The sequence below is a fragment of the Larus michahellis genome, chromosome 2, assembly GCF_964199755.1.
Source record: "Larus michahellis chromosome 2, bLarMic1.1, whole genome shotgun sequence".
In the NCBI taxonomy this organism is placed as follows: Eukaryota; Metazoa; Chordata; class Aves; order Charadriiformes; family Laridae; genus Larus; species Larus michahellis.
In genome coordinates this window covers 96,771,259-96,795,206 of record NC_133897.1, presented here as the reverse complement: position 1 = coordinate 96,795,206, position 23,948 = coordinate 96,771,259, and the positions used below count along the sequence as shown (strand labels likewise).

Sequence of the window (23,948 nt, the reverse complement as noted above, 5' to 3'; positions counted from 1 at the left end):
CCATTAATCTTTTTCGATACAGCTTCTGAAAATGAGCCTAAACAGCATTCTCTCCCTCTTCATCTTTGTACAGATGAATATTACACTTTTCCTTCAGATCCCTTGATAAGAGAAAGACTTTCAAGCTCAACACACATATAAATTAAGGCACATCTAATTAGCAAAGAAAGAATATATGCATCTTGAGATAATTCTCTGCATTATCGCAAGCTTCCACCTTCAAACTTATCTACAGGTGGTTGTTCCTCCAAAGGGCATTTCTCTTCAGCAAGTGAAATAAAAGCACCGGAAAAACTGAACTCTGAGAATCTGAACAGTAATTTCAGAAACTCAAAGATATGGGCATACACTAGGCTTTAGCGTGAATTCACTTTCCTAACTGTGGTAGCTTTTTCGGTGCACATTTCAAAACCAAGCAAAAAAAAAAAAAAAGTCCATTGAGAAGACAGGAAACCTATAAGCTTAATTAAGTAGCATCTGAAGAAACACACCCTGAGTCTCAGAAACTATGCTCCTTTACCTTCTAAAAGATCAGGATTTTCTTCTACCACTTACCCCCCAATATTGAGTTTCATCACAAAAATGGCTCGTTTTCCTTCTTAAGCCAAAAGTCAGTCTAGAAGAAGCTTCTTAATTACAGTAACAACACATAAGGCAGAATAAAACCCAGTAAAACCACCATACAGAAGCTGAAACAATACTGCAGACAAGTTAACTTTTTAATTAGGCTAAAAAAACCAAAATTGGACTCAGCATCTAAAGAAGAACATGTTACCATCTACAAGGCAACTATAACAAATCGAAATGCATTACTTTCAATAACTTAAGCTCACTTCTGCTCAAAAATGTGGAAAGGGGACATAAACAAGGAAGCATAATGAGGAGTATTACAATATCAAACGAAGGCTGCACAAGACAGGAAGGGAATGCTTGGGTCACAGGCACACAAAACAGTACATACTAAATCCAGAAGAGTTGCATTTCATTCTGCCTTGTACAGCCACAAGAGAAAATGTCTCATGTATTATAATCAAACCAGAACAAAAAATTCACAGTAAAATGAGAGTCCTTCAACTGTGACCAGCAATGATCACTGCAATACATTAATCATTTAGAATACTAACACACATTAAATTGGTCACATCTGTCTGAAATAAAATACCATGTTTTACTTATACCCTGCTTTTCCACTTGTGAATAAAGCTTGCCTACCTTACTTGTGGTCACTGGAGAATTACAAGCCTTCTGCATTTTTAAGAGAAGCTTGACTCAACTGGTAGCATGATACAAAGTACTTGAAAGAAAGAATGATGAAGACAGGGAAGAAACACGTGTAGAGATTGAAAAGCACAAGTTACACAAATAGTATCATTTGCCCTAACAGTACCTTTTCTTCCTCAGGCACACAGTTTTTCAAAAGTGTCCATTTTCAAATCACATTACAGTTTTCTATAAATAGGCATAAAAGAGTTCGAAGAAGTGTGTTTCATGAGGGAAACTTCTGAAATTCAGAGGGCACTAGCCTTAGGACCGACACGCTTCCATAACCAGACACAGGTAAATCTGCAGCTCACCTCCTTTCCTTGGCACTGACCACTATCAATCCTTGCACCCTTTTGAAAGTGACCAAGTTTAAAACAAAACAAACAAAAAGCCAAAAACACCACAACACACCAAAACCCAAAGAAATCCCACAAGTTCACTTACTTTTTAGAGGCAACAGTCAACTACAGAGTTCCTCAGTGCCTGTGAGACAGGGCAGAACACACGAACTTCACAGTTTCAGGAATCTTCCCTTTCTTCCAAGGGTCACAGGAAACGGCACCATTTTCCTTCTCCCCCTTGCTGCTTCTTCCCTCCTCTTCTCCAGCTGCTCATCACCTTTAATTGCTGAGGCCCTGCAGGATTGCTACACCTCTCAGGTGCAAAGAATAAAGCTCAACAGATATCCTTAATTCTCTGCCTGGCAAAGCTGAGAGGGTCTCCCCCACCAGAGACACCAAGACCTCCCATAAAGAGGGCAGAGAACTCCAGATTTTTGCAAGCCAATTCCCTCACAATGCTAGAGATGGAGGGAAAAAAAAAACCCTTTTGTGCATGGAGCCAAAGGTCACGCTCCAGGGACAGCTGCTGGAATATGGTAATAAACAGAGGGTAGATATGTAGCTCTTTCGATTTCTCCACTTCCCATAAAATGCCAAGTGTTTCCAAGCACTAGAAGACTATTTATGTCTACAACACAGCTAGAATGGGGTCATCACTGGTGCTTTGGAGAAAATTCAGAACAACTGCTCCACCCTGACAAAAACCAGGCATAAGTCCCCATTTGGCATTTCAGTAGCACAGATGAGATTCCTGTTGGTATCCTGATTGCACACCCTGCTGTTAGGCTCTTTTCTCGCAAACCTTGCTGTACAATAGCCTTGTAGTAATGAAGTAAGAAAACAGACATGATTTTTTAGGTAGCCTTACCTTGCATATGACCCTTGGATGAGCAACCTAGCTGGCACAGCTATGAGAGTTACAGCTGCCTCCTTTGCCAGCCCCCAAATCATGCCAGGTGGTTCACAATGAACATGCTGAGCAGCCCCACCAGAGAGGGGCCCAGAACTTCATCTTCTCCTTGCTGATAACATAGCCATCAGAAAAAGCTAGACACAAAATCCCTAGGCAGCTCACCTGCAGCTGAAGCAGCTACTTTATCTCTGAAGCTGTTACATACAGCTGCAATAGTATATTTACAATTCTAAAGAAAATACTTATTTTTCCCAATTTGACTTACAAAGGCTGAAGGGCTCATTAGTAAATCTGAGGCGACTAGCTTCAAAGAACAGTGCTGAAATGTCTCACATTTTCATTTTTGAATCAACATCAATGATACTTAAAATTATCTTTTTACCTGGCATAGTCTCTAGTTTCTAAAACTAGAAGATAACACAGAAACCAAGATGAAGGCAGCATAACTTTCTTTCCTAAATAGGGAAATACAAGCTATCTGTAAGTGCATTTTATTCCAATATAATCACGCATGCTATGGACAAAAGGAAAATTGTAATGCTTTATCTGTATCAATAGAGTTAAAGCAATACAACCTGTTGACCTACACAAAGCACAAGATCCAGCTTACTATTTTTGTGGCTGACAACCATAAAGCTTTAAACAATACACATCCCTCCACTACTGCATGTAATGACGCATACCTGACTTGACTTTGTATTATGATTTGTTTATTTATGCAGCTTTTTCTCATCTGCCTGATATCAAGAGTTGAACTGTTAGTAAACACCAGGCAACACTGTCCAAGTCTCATTTTTCCAAGTATATATACTTTGCCTTAAAAACCACTCTAGAACTATGACTAAAAAGAGATGAAGCTGCTTTTCCAGTCCCCCCACTCTTTGCCATTCAGCCTACCGAACATTACCATGTAAAATGATGACCAAATAATAATACTGCGTTGCCCTTGTTTAGCAATAATGACTAGGCATCCAGAATCAAAATAAGCAACTTTTTTCCAGGACTTTGTAATTCAAATAAATATCTTCCTCACAATACAGGTAGAGGGTCAGTTTAGAAGTACTACTAAAGTCAAGTAGTCATACTGAAAGTAAAGGAAAAGGTCTAAGCCTTTTTTTTTTCTTTTTTTTTTAAAGCATTCTTAAAATGCTGGGAATGAGAAAATTACTTCTTTTCAAGCATTTGGAATTGGAAACTACAATGCATTTTTTAATACATACATGTATTAAGCTGATGACGTGGAAAGTGAACTTTCAAGTCTCACCTTTACTTCAATAGTTTCATAAGCCAGATGGCTGCAGATGTTTCTAGGTAGCTGGGCCTACTAGAGAACTCGCTATTACTTTTGTCCCAACTTGTTCCTCTGCTAAAAATATGTAACAACATTCCTTGCTGTCTTATTAATAACTGTAATACAATATAAAGTTAATATTAATATAATGCAATCCAGGTGGTGTGGAAAGTGATGACAGAGGTGTAGTAGCTGGCACTCTTTCCTCTGAGCCGGTAATGAAGGAATATCCCAGCACATGGGTACAGCTTACTGAAGCACTGTTCCGCAAAGAAGGTCTATAGACCCAACCCACGCCACTCAGGGTCACCAAAAAATACATGACACTTTTTGAAAAAGTAGAGTTAGCAACCTCTGTCCTGGCTGAATTGCGGTCAGAGAAGTGGACTGTAAAACCAAGTGGTGTTGTCACAGGTGATAATGTGATGGATGATCGACTTACAGCCCAACTGCCTTGCGTACAATTGCACAAGGGTTGTAATACTCATCTTCACAACCCAGTGAATGAGATCAGACAGAAAGAAAAGGGACTCTCATTTAGACCCTAATTACTGGTGAGGGAGGATGGCTGTGCAAGCACTGGAAAGAGGAAACTCTTCCTGAAAATTTTTAGAACTTTTGTTCTTATTTGGGACAACACAGGAAGAAGAGGAGATTGGAGCATGCCAGGTCCCACATGTTTCCCTGACCATTCTTCCACCAACACAGATACAGGCTGAAATTGTCTTAGTCTCTTGCTAACTCAAGCCACTGGCAATCTTCATAGAGCAATCTTGGAAGAGTTTGGAAGGAGGTATCTACAAATGGTTTTGAAAGAAAACATTGACATTTGTAACTGCAAGTACAAGACCTGGAAGCAAAATCTAACTTGTTCCTATTCACCTCCTTTGTTTGATTACAAACCTCCAGTAAATGCATGGCGCTGTCACTTTCCAGATGCTGCATCTGACCAGTCTGTGATTTCAAAATTGAACGGTCCCCTGAGAACTACCTGCTGACATCACACTCGCTCCCACCATTCTTGACACTGAGCTCTACAGAGACTCAAGACGCGAGCAGCCAAACTGAGACACTTGCAAGAGGGAAGTGTCAAATTCAGGAATTAGACCTCCAGGACAGGTCTGCTCCCCTGCTTTTACAATATGGCTTTTAAGCCTAAATCAAACAGCTGAACTTAACTATAACTTGCCCAAACTATAACTCATCAGAAGAACCTTGCAAGAACTTCAAAGACCTCTTATGTTAAACTCCTGGAGCTAAAGCCCAGTGTTTGACAGTTACTTCGTATCTGCTGTACAGGTATCTCTGCCCCTTTGAAGGCCCACACAGCAGGAGACAATAAGCTGCTGGAGACCGGGCAGCTTTTCACAGTTGTGCCTTTGGGTGGGTGTTTATACTCCCCCAGAAGAGTGTGTTTCACACAGGAAAATAATGCAGCCTATGCTTTCGAGTCAGAAGACTGAGCTGGATCCTATCCACTCTGCCCTCATAAATACTTCCCTACAAAACTCAAGCACACACAACCACTACAGGGTCAATCTCTTGAAGCATGGGACTTTGTCAGCTCCAGAAATATTTGGCTAGATCCAGAACACTTTGGAAACCTGTCAGAAATAACTGCTGTGTTAAGCCCCCTCTTTCTCTTGAAGGATGAGAAAGAGCTGATGTCCACCTGCCTCAGGGAGAATAGGAAGACAGCCCTCAACTAAAATACTCCCCAGTCCTCAGCAGCAACACTTGCAGAAGTTATCAGCCAGCTTCTCCTGCCTGTGCGTTTATTTTCCCTGGGACAATGATGACATTCCAGTTTTCGTCTTCTATTCTTCAGCTCCCATGAAGAGCATAATGACCAACCCAAAAATACTCTCTTCAGAGAACAGTCGCTCTATTTACCGCTACCTTCAGCAGGATCAGGACCCAAACCGCCCTCTCTTCTTCTTGCTTCTGCCTAGCATCTGTGTACCACGGCATTTCTTAATGCCACAGTGCTTCAAGGAAACCCAGGGAAAAGGAGCCAGTTAGTAGGTTTTCTGTTCTCAGAAAACCTGAAGTTGACGCCAGGATACAGCCTGGCGTTGAGTTCAATGCCAGAGCTAAGCTCCATGCCAGGACAGAACCCGGTGGAACAGCCTCTGCTATCAGTTTACATCACACCATGCCCCAGAGTCAGTCATGGCTTTAATCTAGGGCAAAATCACAGCAGCTGAAGACGGAAATCTGGATGGTTTCTTTATGAATGAAACTCCCGAATCCCTCTAGTGCTCATTGGATTTATTTGCTTATACCACTATTTCTTGAATGACATTGTTCCTAATTACAAATTCTTGGAATAGATTTAAACACAGAAGTTGCCTCCAGTTTTCTCAGGGGGAACAGGAGGCTAAAAGAACTATCCTTATAGCACAGTATCTCCCATTTCCTCCATGCCACTAGTACACTGCATGCACTGTGAGGTTTCTTTTTTGGTTTTTCATTATTACACAAAGTATTTCCATTACATCTTCTTCATAAATTAGACAGTGTGATTTCCTATATTATTATGAACATGTGTTTCTTACAGAGCTGCCCCAACACTGAACGGTACAGTGGGATGTGAAAACAGAATATGGCAACATACTCAGCATGCTGTAATTATATGAATAAGTTATAATGAAGAAGATCTCTAAAAAAAGCACACCACTTGACATCGGCCATATATATATATATATATACACTCTCCTGAGCGACCCTGTGTCAGCCAAGTCAGAAGTATCAAGTAACTCAAAGCAATTCAAAACCAACAAACCCAAAGTACCAAATTAGATTCAAAGCGCATTATTGGCACTGGGCCTGAGCCACAAATTTAGATCTAGTTCTGAATTTTCCCAGCATTCACAGAAATGGACAAAAGGGACATCTGAATTCAGAGTCCAGACTAGATTCAGTTCTCATTCGTACAGCAGACAGTAAGAGAGACCTAAAATCCTCACAAACAAAGTAGTAAAAGCCAAATCCAAAATGGCACCTGGGCAACCAAATTAATGTGGGCAACCCAAAAAAGCTCTGTAACATGGCTTAGTTACTCAGCAAGAATTTGTAGATGTGTCTAAAAATACCATAACAAAATTTGTAGTACTGTGTTGCATTGGCAACCAAGGTGGTATGTCACCACCTAGGACCGAGGCACCTGAAACCATGGGGGATACCCCCGGGCAAGCATTCCTGATGGCAGTGCCCTGCCCCGTGGGGTTCAGTTCAGCATGCGGGCACCAGGCACGCCTGCCGCATACACAAGGCAGAACCGAGCTCAATCCCGGGTACAGTAAACTGCTTCATCCAGAGATATGGCTGTAGGGAAAGGTGTATGCACAAAGAGAAGCTGGGGGGAAAAAGGTTAGGGAGGAGATTAAAACAAAACACTTAATTCCAAGTGAAAAAAGGATTACAGACACCTTTCTTCTTAGTTTTCCCTGTCAACTGGTTAAGGTGCTTCACCTCACTCAGATACTTGATGCATTCAGGGCAGTAAAACCCATCCTAGCCAGTACCCACGGATCTCAGTCACCTAACTTCACTGCGCTCCTCCAACGAGGATCTAAAAACATCGCCATTCTGAAGACACTTTATAGATCTAGACTTGCTTCCAGACTCAAGTATGCTTGTGAGTTAAAAGAGAAAAAGTAGTAAAACCAAAATACGAAATCAAGAGTTGTATTTCCAAAGAACTGGACTAAGGAAATGCCGCCCTTTGGAGTCAAACTATAACATTTGTTGGTTATGAAAAAGCTAATAACATCATACTATGACAGGTCAGAATATCAAAGCATTTTTCATTTGAGTTTTAAATGGTTTTCTTAATAATTGTTTATAATACTTAACTTACAATGACTTGCAACATACAAGTTATTTTATTAACTACAAAAATACCATCATCACTACAAGTCTGAACTCAGCAATGACAAAATCTGACATTGAAGTGAGCTGGATTCCTGCTACAGACTTCAGTCTCTCAAGTACATCCCACAGCAGTACATTGTCTACGCAGAGATGCACAAACCAGCTGGAGATTTGAAGGCAGCGAGTTGGCACCTCCACTCAGAGGATACATTAATATTCATCAAGTCAAGTCAAAAGACGATGACTTAAAAACAGATGAAAGAAAGCTAGCATTGACCATTCCAACTTGCTGGCAAAAAGGCCAACAGTTTAGAAGATTTCAGGAATGATTTAGACATCAGCATTCCTATGTATTTGAGTTATAAACTCCTCCATCTGTTTCAGGATATTTTACTCTAGTCACTATCAGGGTATTAAATGGACCATCAATCCATTAGCTCACTAGTTTTCAAAGTAATTAATCAATCAAGCCTCAAATGCATCAATATGAACTGACACCTGAATTTCAACCTATGCTCTGCTTTGACAGCTGCATTCCCCCAAGATCACAGAGTTTGTCCTGATGTCTGGGAGAAATGGAACAAAATCCTTCTCGGTCAACTAACATGGTGATCTTCTAGAGACCAGGTGAGTACGGTCTTGAGGAAAAGCTGCAGAAAGAATATCCCCACCTCCAAAAAAGAAAATGGAAAGCCCATCCATAAAACGTGACACAAATCAGTTGGTTCTACAAAATCACACACAAAGATGTAACGCCAAACACAGAAAGGATGCACTAACTGCAAGTGCACACAAAGAGCTAAGCTTTCAGTATAACTAGTAAAGGTAAACAAGTCTAATCAATGTTTTTTTTTCTTTGTAGAAGCTAAGAGAAGGCCAAGAGACATAATTAAGGACTCCAGAAATAGGTCCTGCAAACACAAAGGTAACAGTAACCACGTAAGCAGATTTCAGTGAGCCTGCCCATATCATTAAAACAGCAGAAATAAAACGTATGCAAGAGTCAGAACCTCAGATTAACAAGTCACTGGGACAGGACTTGCCTTTAGCTACCTTTCAGTAGCAGGGTTTACAACACCTCTAGAGACTTAAACCACCTTTCATTCAAAGGCTGTAAGTCCAGTTTCCAAACATTAAACAAACTTCTGAAACATGATGCATGCTGAAACACTGGGCAGGAGTTAAACGTATAGAAGTGGCCATGGATTTTAGGTGGCTCCTAAGACACTAAACACTGGAGTTTTTTGCATTAGTTTTTGGGTTATAAAAAAAGTGCCAGGCCAGCATTCAAAGCAAAGTAAAAGCAAAACACCACACAGTGGAATACCACTGAAAAACAAGTAATTAACTGCTGAATTAACTGTAAAAACACATTTTAAAATATCTTTTTATTTACTCCATTAGATGTCGGAATCCATCCTGCCCTCCTTTTAATTAGCTTTGACTCCAAAAAAAGCCTCCCTTGAAAACAATGGGACCAGTCTCTGAATTGGGGACGACTGAGCACATGAAAACAGAATTGACCCAGCGCACCAAGAGCTTCCAAAGGTTTTGTGCATTAAGCAGAGCTCTGTTCACTGGATGCTGTATCCTTGGCAACTATTATGCGAGAAACTGTTCTACAAATGCAAAACTTCTGTCTACTCCAAGAGCTTTTCTCTGAAATACTTTTATGGGCTTTTGGATATCCTTAAATCTAAGGGCACACACAGCCCTTTGTCATCTTCACGCAAGCTCCCAAGAGCAAGATATAATACAACAAGTAATGTTAAGAGAGTATTTTCCGCCCACTTCATCATAGAGAAAATAAAAGTTTTACAACTTTTACTTTGTTTTCTTCTGGGAAGAAAAAAAGAAGTGGGCACTTTTCCTTTTTTCTTCAGTGCACTCTGCAGAACTAATGTGCAGATACAAGATAATAATGAAAGAACATTATTATTATGTCAATCAATGGCATTGCTTTGAAAACTGAAAATTCAAGGATCATGCCCGGGTGCCTGACTTCAAGGGCAGCGCTAGAGATGCCAACACACGTATTAGAAGAAGTATGCAAGAAGAGAGGTGAGATCTGACAGGGGCCGTGGCAGTAACAATGCTGCAGCTCTTCGCAAGAGCTCAGACCAGTAGTACCAATTGTTTCAAGGGCAGCAGACACGCTGCTATTTTTACCAAAGCCCTTGCTGTAACTGCCCAGCTCATTAAACCTTACCACAGCAAAGCTGGGATTCCTGCCTGTCCTCGCAGCTCGGCTGTCCTTAACGCGTTATTCCTCAATACCTCCAGATATCTCGAAGTCACTAGCAAGGGACAGGCATTTAGCATTTGATACCCAGCTCGGGCTTTGGTTTGGGGGGGGGGGGGTTTCCCCCTCCTAGAGGAAAACCTACAGCAGCTACAGCTAACGCAGAGGCGGCAGCAGCCCTTGAAGGCAATGAGGAACCCACCAGAGCAGCGGGGGAGCCCCTCCGGCGTGTGTCCCTCGGGCCTCTCCCCGGGACTTAAGGAAATGCCTATACTGCCGGGGCGAGGGGTAGCCCGGCGGGGCAAGAGGGAGCCCGGTCGGGCAGCCCCTCCGCCTGGCGCGGAGCCCGGGCTGCCGCCCCTCAGGGCCTGGGGGCCGCCCGCCGTCTTCCCCGCTGCCGGGCTCCCGCGGGGAGGCCGCTGCCCTTCGCCCGGTTCCCGTCCCCCCCTCACACAGGCACCCAGCCCCCCCTTCCCGCGTACCTTCTGCGGGGCACGCAGGAGGCGGTGAACCCCGGCCAGCTGGGTGGCGAGCGGGATGTCCTCCCGGAAGGTGTACAGCGGCGGCCGGGTGGGCTCGGGGAAGTTGGTGCTGTTGAAGGGGTCGGTGTCATCCAGCAGCTGCACCCGGCACACCAGCGTGGCCATGCCGCATCCATCCATCCGCCGCCGCGGCGGCGGTGGGGGCGCGGGCGGCGAGCGGGCACCCCCGAGTCACCGGCACCGAGGCGCTGGGTGTCCGCCGGTGTGCCCGCCGCCGGCTGGGAGCGGCACCTCCCCTCCCGGCCGTAGCCACCCCCCCCTCCCGCGGCACAGGCTGGCTGGCTGGCTGGCTAGCCGGCAGCCTACCCGGCTCCCCGAGCGAGCGCCGGCCGCCTCACAGCCGCCGCGCCTCGGGGACGCGGCCCATGGCCCCTTCCCCGCCGGGATCCACGAGTGCAGGCGCGCTTCAGGCCGAGAAAGGAGGCGGCGCCGGAGCCGGGGGACGCGGGCAGAGCAGCGGCGGCAGGAGCTCGCCCATTCCCGGCCGCTGCGCGCCGAGCGGGCAGCGGGACTGCCGCGGCCGGCGCAGGCAGCCCAGAGCCGCCGGGCGGAGGGCGGCCAGCGCCCCCCCGCGGCCGCCGCCGTCAAGGGCGCCCGGGCGCTCCCCTCCTCCCTCTCCTGAGGAGACCTCCCCGCGGCGGGAAGCAGCGTCCGCCCGGGATCCCGGGCCGGGCAGGAGGGGAAGGAGAAAGCGAGCGGGAGCCGCTGCGGCGGGGGAGAGGGAGAGACCCCTCCTCCGCAGCCCTTCCCTCGCAGGGCCGACCAAGGGACCGTCGCCTCAGGGCGGAATAACGGCCACCGCCCGCCCGGGCGGGCACCGCGCCCCGCCAGGGCCCCTCGGGTGGCAGCGGGCGAGGAGGGGGCGCAGGAGGCGGCCCCGGCCTGAGGGAAGGGGCGGGCGGGGCGGCCCCGCACGGTGCGGTGGGGGCGGCGGTGTCCCTCCCGTGAAAGGTGGGATTGTGCTGAGCTCGGTCTTGGTGTCACAGGCATCCCAGATCTTCAGCGTGGTATTCATCCGGCTCAAAAAGGAAGTTTTAAATAATACCTGCTTCGGGAAAGAAAAAAAAAAAAACAACCCTGACCTGAAACCCGGGTATTTGACCAAGATTATTGGGTGGGTTTCTCTGTATTTGCACAAAACCCTCTTTGCCATTAGGGCTGTAGGCGCCCTGGGGTTCGTTTGGCTTCCCAAGGGTACAGCCCGGGTGATCTCCTCAGCCCCGGAGCAGGGACACGCCATGGCTTGGCACCTCGGCTGTCCTGCCTTGGGCCTGCTCCTTCCTTCTGGAGGGGAGGAGTGGGACAACGCACGGTGGGCAGGAGCAGAGCACAGCATCCAGCTCTTCCAGAGGGCTCCAGGAGACCTTATAGTGGCCTTCCAGTACCGAAAGGGAGCCTACAGGAAAGGTGGGGAGGGACTCTTCATCAGGGAGTGCAGTGATAAGACAAGGGGTAACGGTTTTAAACTGAAAGAGAGTAGATTTAGATTAGATATTAGGAAGAAATTCTTTACTGTGAGGGTGGTGAGGCACTGGAACAGGTTGCCCAGAGAAGCTGTGAATGCCCCATCCCTGGAAGTGTTCAAGGCCAGGCTGGATGGGGCTTTGAGCAGCCTGGTCTAGTGGGAGGTGTCCCTGCCCCGGGCAGTGGGACTGGAACTAGATGATCTTTAAGGTCCCTTCCAACCCAAACCGTTCTATGACTGTGCTGTGTTACCAAGTGTACAGCCTCATCTGTGAGGATCAGGGATGCACACACCCTGGTGTCTTCACTCTTGGGGGTGCAGGGTACAGGAGAAGGAACACAAAATAAGTTATGGGTGAAATACCGAGAACAAAGGGTCTCACTGTCCTGGGGGAATGGCTGCATTTCCACGGGCTGATCACATACCCAAGGGGATGCACTGTACTTTGACTGCCCATCCTTTCGTCCTTCATGGAGAGGGCTGTGGGACAAGAGCTATAGCACTGTGAGAAACAGGGGATTTATCACAGAAATTATATGTCTTAAGCAAGAAAGCATGACCCCTAGATCATAGTGTTGGCATGAAGCAACCGTTTCCTCCCAAAATGATTACTGGTTTGGGAGTATTTTTCATCACTGGGACAAAAGGGGATTTCTGTCCACACGTGGTCTGTCCTTCTGTTTCTTATTCTCAGGACTGACTTGTCATGATTCGGTTTTGCCTGCAGTTATGCATATTTTCAGAAAAGAGCATCTAGCATGAAGATTGCTAAATCGCAGGAGGATTTTAAAACTCAGAAGCTTTATTGCCATCTCAGATATTTCACAGCTGATGTTTTATCTGCTTCTTTTTTTCTTCTCCCTCAGCTTGGACAAGATAAAGGGCCCGTGGGCTGTCTTGCCCCGTTTCTCATCCCTGTCTCTCGGTTGCGATTGTCATGCACCATCAAAAGTTAAACATGGTGAAGTCCTGATTTTAAGTTTTGTATCCAAGCAATTGAAAATTCATATTTTACAAAGAAATGTATTTTAGCATCTGCTTTAGTATTGACCATTTAGTTTCTAGAGAAAACAGTATTGCTGCTTATCTGTCTACTTATTTAAGTTGTATATTTTTGTCACCATGTAATGTCAAGATTAAACAGGATATTTTGGCTTTGTTAATCATACATTTATATTAAGCTTCCAATTTTGTAAAATGAATTTGTATGTTTGCTGCTAATCAATAATCAATATGGGGTGGTGTAAGATTCCTATTCATTGGATTAATCCAATTAATATATTGCATTTGTCTCATTGCAGAGGCAATAACACTTGGAGGGCAATTTGAAATAAAACATGGAAGCCAAGATTTTGTATAGAGTCTATGTGAGACAGCATCAGCTATCTTTCCTCCAGTACCAGCAAACAAAAATAAAGGATGAGTGCAATCCTTGCAGAGATCAGATAATTGTAAGGTTCAACATCAAAACATCGAGCCACAGACTCTGAGTCCCACAAGGAGGAATTAAACAATGTATATTATGATCTTCAACTGGATTCCCACCTATGAGGTGGTCAGTGGAGATAATTTTTATGACCAGTGCTGGAAAGAAAATAGAGCAATGCAAATGTGAAAGAATCCTGAGTCAGCCAGAGCTTTGGGGTACATCTGCCTGTTCTTTTTCTGTATTGGAAACATCCTCAAACCACTACAGGCCTTTGAATTTCAGAAGCTGGATTTTATTTGAATTTGAATTAAAACAATACAGGTGGAAAGACAAGACACAGATTTGCTGTATAAAATGGAATAACACTGCAAGGTCAGTGTGTGTGTGTGTGTGTAGATGGAGAGAAAGATACGGGTTTAAATTCCATGTTTTAACGGTTTCCCGCCTTTCTCCTTATTCTTCAGAGGCCTTCTGAACCTGCAGTCTCTTTCCATCAGCCTGATGGAAAGGCTCTGTATAGTTTGCTTCCTCCTCTTCCAAGCAGCCACCAGTTTCTGCTCCTGCTGCAGAGACATATCTTGTCTTCTGAAAAGTCCTTCCCCCATGCCCAGTCTGCTTTGCAGCCTGCATCAGAGGCCTCTCTCACCTCCTCCCTCAAGGTTGTATTTATCCAGTGCAGCAGCTAAAACAAGGCAAGCAGGCAACTTCCCTTCTTGCTGTACCACTACAGCCTTTTAAATGAGCGTAGATGGCTTTTAAAAGACTTTGACAGGCAGTAAAATGCAAAAGAACAGCCAGATACTGACTGTCAGAGGGATGCAGCGTGAGGCATTATGGGCGTTGCATCTGGAAAGACAATCAGAGACACGACAAGGGCAGCATATGTGGTTGTCTCACCCTATTCCTCGTCACAGAAGGTAAGGCCTTCTCAGAGAGAGGGAAAGAGAGTGAGAGGGCATTTTCTTTGGTCACGCTGAACAAAGTCAGCGTTCAGGAGCTCTGGGGAATCCTCAGCAAAGGCCAGATTGTGGTCCTTTTGCCTTCAGAGGTATCACGGACCACTGAGTCCCCTTCCCGGGGCTGGCAACCGAGAGGGGCTGTGTAACTTGCTGACCTTGGTGTTCCTGAATCCATCTCGCAAGCCCTTTCCAAAAAACAAAGGCTAAGCATGATCGAGTAAAGTTCACTGTTTTAAGCTCCCAAGTTCTTTTTACAAAATCATAAGGAGGAAATCCTTCACGTGCACACATTTTTCAACAATGAAACATAACTTAGGAGTTTTCATTTAGGGCTGATTTATCCTCCTTAACTCATCCTGTTATTGGCATTTCTTAAAAATACATTGTTGAATGAGTTAAGATGGTGTGTCAAGCTTAAATTTGAATTTCATTATTGTTGAAACCTGAATGTTAAAATAACATGTTTTTTTGTCTTTAATTTCCTCTTTTTTATTAAAAATAAAAAATATATGTTTGATGGAAAATTATTGAAAGCACATTCTTTAACCCAAGGACCACCCAGACAATGTAAATACGTATTTGGACAGTTTTAAAAAATGATAGTAGGTATCCAAGGAATTGGAATAGCTCCACAGAAGTTTTTCCGGTGTGTCATCATGTCAATACAGATGTAGATACATGATTATGAAATGACAGCGTAAGCACGTGAAGTGGCCAGTCCTTTAACTTCTTTATCTCTCTCCTTCGGACAAATTGAACTGCTTCCCAAATTTAATTTTTCAACTTCAAGTCTATTTTAGTTATGGGAGAACAAAAGCAATTTAAACTTCTGTGATTTATTCACTTAACATTAATAAAGCTGAAAAATAGCAGTCTATTTTGTAAGAGTAATCAAAATGGGCTTGCAAACCACTGGAATTAAAGTATGGTAACAAAAGTGCTGACAGATCCTTTACTGTAGTGATGGGAACAGTATTTCTGCCTTATCCGCACTGTAATCTGTAAACAACGTGTAGTTCTCTTAGTGAGGTGTGGAGAGTGATTTATTGTCATTGTTAGCATGGACAGGCAAATAACATAACACACTTCTCAATGGTGTGTAAGTGAAATCCAGTCTGTCACGAGACCAAGAATAATACTGTGGATTTCAGCTTCCTTCATCCAGGGATCTCAAAGCGCTTTGCTACCATTAAATGTTGCATTGTTTATTCCCGCCTTGCAGATGGGGAAACTGAGGAGACATATTAGAAACGTATTAGAAACAATTCTAATAGGATGCTTCTTTCACAGAAGTGGTTTTCTACTGATTGCAATAGAAACTGGATTGGGTGTCCTATGGCCAGATCACAGAAAACATCTTCCACAGAGAATAGTAACGCCCACCTTAACAGAAAACTTTTTCTTTGGGAGGTAAGGATATGTAATAGCCCTAAAGATGGCCAGCATTCTGAATCAAGCTTTAATTGCGGCATCACAGGTTCAAATTCAGTAGACTGCTACTGAAAATTGTTCTCCTGTCATGCCTGGTTAATACTGTATATGAAGTAATACTCTATGCTACTAACACTGGCTAATACTGTATATTGGTGGTAAAGGTGAGTTTGAGGTACACAATCCCAAAATCACTCGATGTCCAAGGATCCTGCACAAATCTAGAAAAACCAATCCCTGTATATTTTGTCATGGATCATACCATCCCAGGAAATAGTCTGTTAGATGTTCTGACAGTGATGCTACAGGGTTCCCTTTCTCCTGTGCAAGGCCTTCCCCTAAGGTAGCCAGGTCTGAAAGATGTAACCACTGGTGAGAGGGCAGAAAAGTGAGGTTCCCACGATGTGCATGTTGCACGGTGCCATTTAATACAGTCTTTGGTTGCACAAGCACACTTGCAGACTCTTACAGGACTCCTGCCTCCTTCGGCACACTGTCAAGGGGGCTTAATTCATGCGCACAGATATTTTATTTCACCTTCACTGTTTAATGCTGAAGGCCGCCTCCTGCCTTATCCATTGCACGTTACTTAAACCCTGTTCTGATGACAGAACTAATTTCCTCAAGAGATTTCCTCCAGTGCTCAGTACTGTAACAGATGAATGCATCACAACTATTTATTATTAATTTTCACAGCGCTTGTCTGCAGGGAGGAAGTAATTTCACCCCCATTTTATGGATGGAGTGTTACCAGACAAAATGGAGATGAAGTCAAAAGTAACAACCACTGTTGGCTGTCCAAGTCCGAGCTGCCTACAACCAAATTTTGAAACCTCCAAGAACACTATGTGTTAAAAGCGCAGCAGCCAGTGACCTCAGCTTAGGCTGGATGGATGTTCGGCTGTGCAGAGGAGGAGGAAACACGTGCAGTGAGACTCAGAGAGGTGGTGGAGTCTCCTTCTTTGGAGACATTCAAAACCCACCTGGACGCCTTCCTGTGCAACCTGCTGTAGGTGAACCTGCTCTGGCAGGGGGGTTGGACTAGATGATCTCCAGAGGTCCCTTCCAACCCTGCCATTCTGTGATTCCTCCAGAGGACGTGAATGGTGCTTCTTTCCTGGAAGCAGCTGATTAGGATGAGGGGGAGGAGGTTGCACAGCTTGAAGAGTATGTCAAGGCAGAGTGTTAGGGTCACCAGAGAGACCCCAGAGCCCGCAGCTCATGCTGAGATGGAGAAGTTGCTGAGTTATGCCACAGAAGCACTGGAAAGAAAACCGGCTAGGGAGCAGAGGGGAGGCTGCAGAGTTTGCTGCAACTCAGTTACTGAATTCACTGCAAATATAACTGGAATGAAGGTCCGATTCCATGCTGCAAGAACATGGCAGGAGGATTTGTCTACAAGCACTTTCTATTTCTGTACTGGATTCCTCACTTTGAGTTTACTGAAAATATACTAGCCTATGTTCTAACAGAGTCTGGCTTTTGAGTTGAAAAGCCATTTGATCCATTTTGAGAAGCCCATTTTAGGGAATGGCATAGACAAAGCTTACGTCCCTTTGTTTTCCTCCTCGTTCTGTGATGCACGCTGTACACTAATGGATAACAGCACAGTGCTTACAGTGGTTTGATGAACTTTGTCTTTGGAGAGGACATGAGGCAAATGCGGTTTCCAGAAGCAAGATGAGACTATGATGGACCAGCTGTCTGTCCTGGTATGGCAAATTCTGTGAGGACCCCCCAGGAATTTCAGTCATGCTCTGCCCAATAGTCAGCTGAAAGCATTGTTCAGACTGTTTTTTTTTTGCTCAGCAATGGAAGTTGATAACTTAATTTCAGCGGGATAAAAAAAACCCACAGTCCTCCTTCATTGTAAAAGCCGCATGAACTAAAAAAAAAAACCAAAAGCAGCAGTGGGAATGGTTGCTTATTCTTTGACATTTCAGTTTTGATATAAATTTATATTGATTTAATGAAAGATAATGATATCTTGCTAGATGAGATCTTACCACAAAACTCAGCTAATCGGTCTTTCGTGGGAAATGAGAAGGCACTGCTGTGGATTACATCTACTGGTGTATGCAGTTCAGTGGTGTGAGGACTAACAAGGCTTACATTACTTAGCAAGCAAATTATATTTTCATGGAATTCATGTCACTGCTCCTCTTTAATTTTCTTCTAAGCCGAAAAGCTCATGTTTTACACACATTTGTACAGGAAGTGTCTATCATTAAAGGACTAACAAGAAGAATGATATGGGGATAAAGTAACATGCTTACAAAAGTGCTGTCGCTGTGATGACCTTTTTTTGCTTTTTCAGTTTAAGAGAAACAAATGCCAGTCTAGACACAAGCACTACAGACATTTAACAGACAACAGCCGGGAACGTGGTGACCATTTGCTGGCACATGACCATAACTGAGAACTTCTGAAAAAATATCAAGACCCAGTTCATTTTTTAAAATATTTTCCAATATAAGTGAAAATAGCTTTTCCTTGAGGGACACAGCACACTTTGGTTTGAAATCTGAGTGTCGGAAATTTGCTTTAATTTGTATCTTACCATCAACATTAACCCACCGATTAAGTAATTGTTATCACGTCACTTTATATCTCACAGCATAGTTTTTGCCTTGGTGACTTGTATAAACTAAGCTTTGCAGGAGTGAAAATAGTTCATTGTTTCGCATTTTGGATACCCACTTTGCATTGTGGATGCTCATCTGATGCGAATTGGTCTAGAAAGTAGGAAGTTTAAAATAAACATGATTCAAGGGGAAAAGTGTTCATGGGAAAAGACCACAAATGCTTGAACATGTGCTTGACAGTTTATCAATCCTTTTGTCAACAAAATGAGCTTCTATGGGAATTCAAAACTTGTCTTTATTGTTGGGCACCTTAGGTTACTTAGCTGCTAATTAAGATACTACTTAAAATGTGTTTTCCTCAGTCGGTGTGTACACAGCCAACAAGTGTATTCCAGGTTTGGACCAAGAATAAATATTTGCGGTTTGAAGAAAACATAGGGGAGCGTTCGTGTCAACTTTTATAAACATGTGAAGTGACTGTAGATAATCCAGCATTATTTATTTTGACGTAAAGAGTCTTACGCTGATATAAGCATCCTCGATGCAAAATTACTTGTTACTAATTTTGTAAACACAATTTCATAAACATATTGCTGGGGACAGTTAAATCAGAAGAATATTAGTCTTAATCTTAGAACCAATATCATCTACCTGAGGGTGAAGACCAAGAGACTTCAACATAAGAAATTGCAAGATAATTTGTACAGACTATTTTCATGATAAACACTATTTAGCAGATGATTTTCTATATTCCACAGCCATTTTAAAGATTCTTCTTTAATACACTTTTCTAGGTTTACATGTTCTTATCAGTGTAGACACTCCGTCCTTTCTTGAATGATGACATATACTTGACCTCACCACAGTCTCACAGCAATGAATTCCACAGGCTAAATATATATATTTTTTTAAAGCCTTCCCCTTCATTGTTTTGGAATTCCCCTATTTTCAGTTTTCTCGAAATCTTGCATTCTAAGACAACTACACAGATACTAATATTTTTCCTTTTTACAGCACTCATTGTTTTAAATAGTTCTATCATCTTCATTTTTATTCACTTCCTTTGTAAAATAAACACATCTAATATTTTCTTCCTCTCTTCAAATGGAAGTTTTACATTCCTTTGCTATTTTTCAGTCCATCTCTGAGCATGCTGCATGTTTGGTTTATATTTTGGGGAGTGGAACAATGAAAATTAGACAGAGAATTGTAAGAGTAAAAAGAAACTATCTCCATAAAGCCATTGTAATATTTTCTGTATTAGTTTTCATCCCATTCTTCAGGCATCCAAAGATTTTTATTTATTAATTTGTTGCCTTTCCAGCCCCTGGTGTACACAGAGCAGGAGTTTCATCTAACTCTTCACGGGAAAATCATGATATTTTCCTGGAATGGGCACAGTTAATATATAACTTAATAAGACATTGTACCAGATGCGTACTGCTTCTTCCAACATATAGCAGATACATGTTGCATATTTTAAGTTTTCTGCATAATTTGTTGGAAAGACTGTCTTACCTCATCTCTCTTGTGTACGCCAATACGCATGTAAATTTGATCATAAATACTTGTATGCGTAGGCAAACAGAGAACTCATGCATATCCCATGCTTATGGGAGCAATTAAATGTCTCTTTCGGGCTGTAGGTGGCCATTTTGAACATGGGCTTTTTGAAGACTTGCAAAATAATTCATTACTAGGATTCTTAGTTAAAATCTCCTCCTTGAGGGCTGAATGGGACAAGAATCCTGTTGCCTTTGGGACAGCGAGCTGTTTTCCATTCTGTTAATTTAAAATGTCTGCTACCTGGGTCGTAGCCTGAGATTGCAGCTTGCAACTCAGAAAATGTCCTTTTTCCTTTCCTTGAAGAAACATGCAGGCATCCCTGCATACTCCAGATGGATAGAAACCTGTTCTGCTGGTTAACGCTTGCAGGCCTGATCCTTGGACCTGTGCCACTTGAGACCAGTCAGCTAAGGAGTTTGCCTTTTGATTTTACTTTTCAGCCCAGTCCTTTGGATTTCTACTAAGTGAAAAAAGAAAAAAATATGACAACCCTGCAGAGAGGTTGCTTGTCTGTCTCCTTGAACTGTGTTAGGTAAAGAGGGAAAACAGTCACACTTCTCCAACACTTCCCTTAGAGGCATCGTCAGTGCCAGATGGTCACAACCAACAGGCTCTTCTCCAGCAGGCTCTTCACTCTGCAGCCCTCTCCTAAGGCAGAAGGTGGCATATCTTCCTTCTCGGCTTGGGCAGAGACTCAATATTAGAAAGCTTTTGATATGCTCTGGGCCCAAAACTTGGAATTATTCTATTCAAGTGAGAAGCCTTTTATCCTGGTGAACTACACAGGCTCTGAGGTAAACTCAGAGGCAATGTTTGTAGGATCAGCGATGCCAAAATTAATCTCCTGAGAAGGAAGAGCGATAGCAAAATCTAACTCAGCTGGACACCTCAGATGCATAGAAGAAGATCTCACTTTTGAAACTAATGTCTGATTTTTATCATACAGTCACAGCATTTTTCATCAAGAGAAAGGAGCCCCCTGAAGGAGCTGTTTAGTTCGTGCTATTCATAAAACTACTTTGGGTACCAGCATATCCAGCTTACCAGTTGAACTTTAAAGTCAGAAGGCACTAAAACCTATACTTCATTGTGACGCTGTTTCCTCCTTTCCAGCTTCTGAAACCACCCGCAAAATAAACCCACACGTGTCATTCTGCTGGGCTAGTCCTCACTCCAGGAGCGCAGTCTGCCCGCATCTGAGGCAAGGGGCAGAAATGGACACATCTAATTTAGGAGGACAGAGAACATTTTCTTCTCTTGTCACGAAACATTAATTTTACAAAATATTTTATTATTAATATTGAAAATGTCCTCTGGTTGGAAATTTGTTTGCATCAGCATGCTGCCCTCTGCTTGTTATTCCTTCATGGTAGAAAGGTACTTCTCAACGTTATCTGCACAAAAAGCTTTTAGGTTTGATTTCTTTAGGTTTGATTTTTTTTTCCCCCCTTAACTGCTGAACAGTGCAAATAACCTGTAGATCTCTGCTGAGATAAGGAGCAGCAAAGGGAATTTTTGCTCAAGGCCACTGTGTTCAAACAGACTTGGGCAGCTCCTACTAAACCATGTAATCAAGATTCAGCAAATGACCTTGCCCTCCCTCTCCTTTCGAGCCCCCAAGTAAGCGCGTGTTAGACTGTGGGTATTGAAAGTTAATTAGGCTGCAGCTAGAATAAGTCACGTGTAAGATCATGGATGAAGCACAGATGGCTGAGGAGGATCACAGACAGCTTTCCTGTTAAAGATATGGAGCTGGCAATGAAGTTCAGCCAGGACCTAGACAAAGAGGGGGAGAGCCCTGATTCCCACAAATTAGGCTGATGGGCTTAGTCATGAAACTGCATGAAACTGCTCATTTTCAGCACCGCGTTAGCCATAAAGACTACTCCAATATCCACACGCCCTGTGCTGTATGCTGCTGCGGTCGGGCCGTCCCTGGACTTCCCCAGATGGTGAAATATGACACTTGCACAATGTACAGATTTAATACGATTTACTGTGTTGCGCTGGGGGAAAGTACTGGGTTGGCCAGATGACTAATTGTGAACTATCTGGCATTCAGCAGCTGGAACTGCAGAATCAGTGACAGTCCTTTTTAGCTCTTTGAACTAGGCTGAATCTGGGTATTTACTTAATACTGATTTCCTTTGATTAAAAATTTCCTTGAGCTATCACAGACGTCCTTCCCATCTTTCTGTCCTCATCTTAACTTGAACAGGCTATGTACCAAAAATGAAAGCAACAGTTGAAATCCACGAAGGACTAGTATTGCAAAAGTCTGGGCGCAAAATAAAAGTATAAACTCCTAATTATTCACTGTTTGTTTCCTTCTTCGTAGTGAGACTGTCTTTCATACCTGCAACATGAACCACTGCTTTGTTCTGCGGCATTCAGGCTAATAGATAGTCCATCTATGGGGTTTTAGTAGTCAAAACCAGTCTGGAATACTCTCCTTGATGTGGCTGTATTTATTCCAAAAAAGAAAAAAAACCAACCTTTGAATATGAGTTAAAAAGCATTAAAAAAACAATAGATTTGCTTTCCTCTCTTTAGGGTACAATCTCAGCTCCATGTTCGGAGGAGATCTGCAATCAGATTCCATGACAGCAGAGTTCAGCCCCAAAAGAAAAGAGCAGGAGCTTGTGAAAACCTGCTAAGAGTTACCTTGGTACAAAGCTTAAGCAAAACAAAGAACAAGATCTTAAACATTCATGTAAAATACCAATAGTAATATCAGCGTACAGATGTAATTTTTTTGAAACGTGTAATTATGATTTATGACCGATAAATTCTTACGCTTGCCCTATCTGCTGTTTCTAAAAGTAAAGCAAGGTTAACACAGCTGATAACTCTGAAGACAAAGAGCCAATCTGTCAACTGAATTTAAAAGTATGACAAAGCAGAGGTATCATATTAAAACAATTAGAAGATCCACTGCGCTCAATTATAAAGAATGTCTTTTTATCTGAGCTCATGATCGGAGAGTATTGTTGTAGTTATCTGTGCAATCACACAGCAAGCCTTATATCCTAATGGGCTTTATAGCTAATGAAGAATGACACAAAACGCAAATCTCTTATTAATCTGGATTAACCAGAGAAAACAAACTTGTTTTAAACCTAGTCTTATAAACAGAAGGCCTAATCCTGAGCCTGCTTATATCGGGGTGTTAAACTAAATACAGTAGAAATGCTGTGTTTGTTCAGTGGTGGAGAACAAAGCGGGAGGCAGCCCGTTCCCAGGGAGGCAGCCCTGCACACCGCCGGCGAGGGGGTTGCTCTTTGCAGCAAAATATGGGTCACGGGATCACACACGCAATTAATAAGCCAAAATCAACACAGGCAGGGAACATTAGGCTCATTTGTTTAATTATTCACTACAGGCAAAGTCTGTTGTTCATATGATTTCAGAATCTGGGCAGCACTGTTTTGCCCTGGATCGGTCCCCGTTCGGATCTGCCTCTAGACCAAACAAGGGAGTTTCTGATCCAAGCAATGGCCACATCTAAGCACTTTGGATAAAGTAGTATTTAGCTTTTGTCTAGGAGTTACGAACTGTCTGCAAGGTATAATGGCTTAAATTGACACATGCCAAAAGATCACTAAACTTTCAACAGCTGTATTATGTATCAAAAAGCAATTTTATATATAACATTCATGAGGAAAACAATAACAGACTAAACTCAGATTCTTTCAAACACTCAGGAACTTGGCGAGAATCTTGATTATTGTTTTTTGAAGAACCTTTATGTCATTAAAATATGCCATTTCAGTTACACGGAAACATTTCAGGCAGACGCGTCAGTGTTAACAGCAGTTTAAATGGAATATTTTATCACATCTCATCTGAAGCTTTTGGAAAGATAAAGATGATTTTTTTGATCATCAGAATTTGTGTGGCTGGAGAGAATTTGGTTCTGTCACATTGTTCCAAAGTCTTGCACCCAGCCCACTATGAGCAGAAATAGATGCCCAGACTTCAAAACCTGTCAGGAAAGTGAACAGTGATCCGTAAGCCATCCCTACAGGGCGGTAATTATTTTGCA

At 43.1% G+C, this 23,948-nt stretch overlaps 1 protein-coding gene across 11 annotated transcripts in view; it reads right to left on the bottom strand.

Moving 5' to 3' along the window:
• Positions 1-10,728, bottom strand: part of FHOD3 (formin homology 2 domain containing 3) — a 399,793-nt gene extending 389,065 nt beyond the window's left edge. For all 11 annotated transcript variants that reach the window (XM_074576320.1, XM_074576316.1, XM_074576317.1 and 8 more), the window contains exon 1: positions 10,409-10,728. In XM_074576320.1, coding sequence (XP_074432421.1) covers positions 10,409-10,588 — 180 coding nt within the window. In that variant the 5' untranslated portion in view covers positions 10,589-10,728. The remainder of the gene's footprint in view (positions 1-10,408) is intronic.
• Between the last annotated feature and the right edge of the window lie 13,220 nt (positions 10,729-23,948).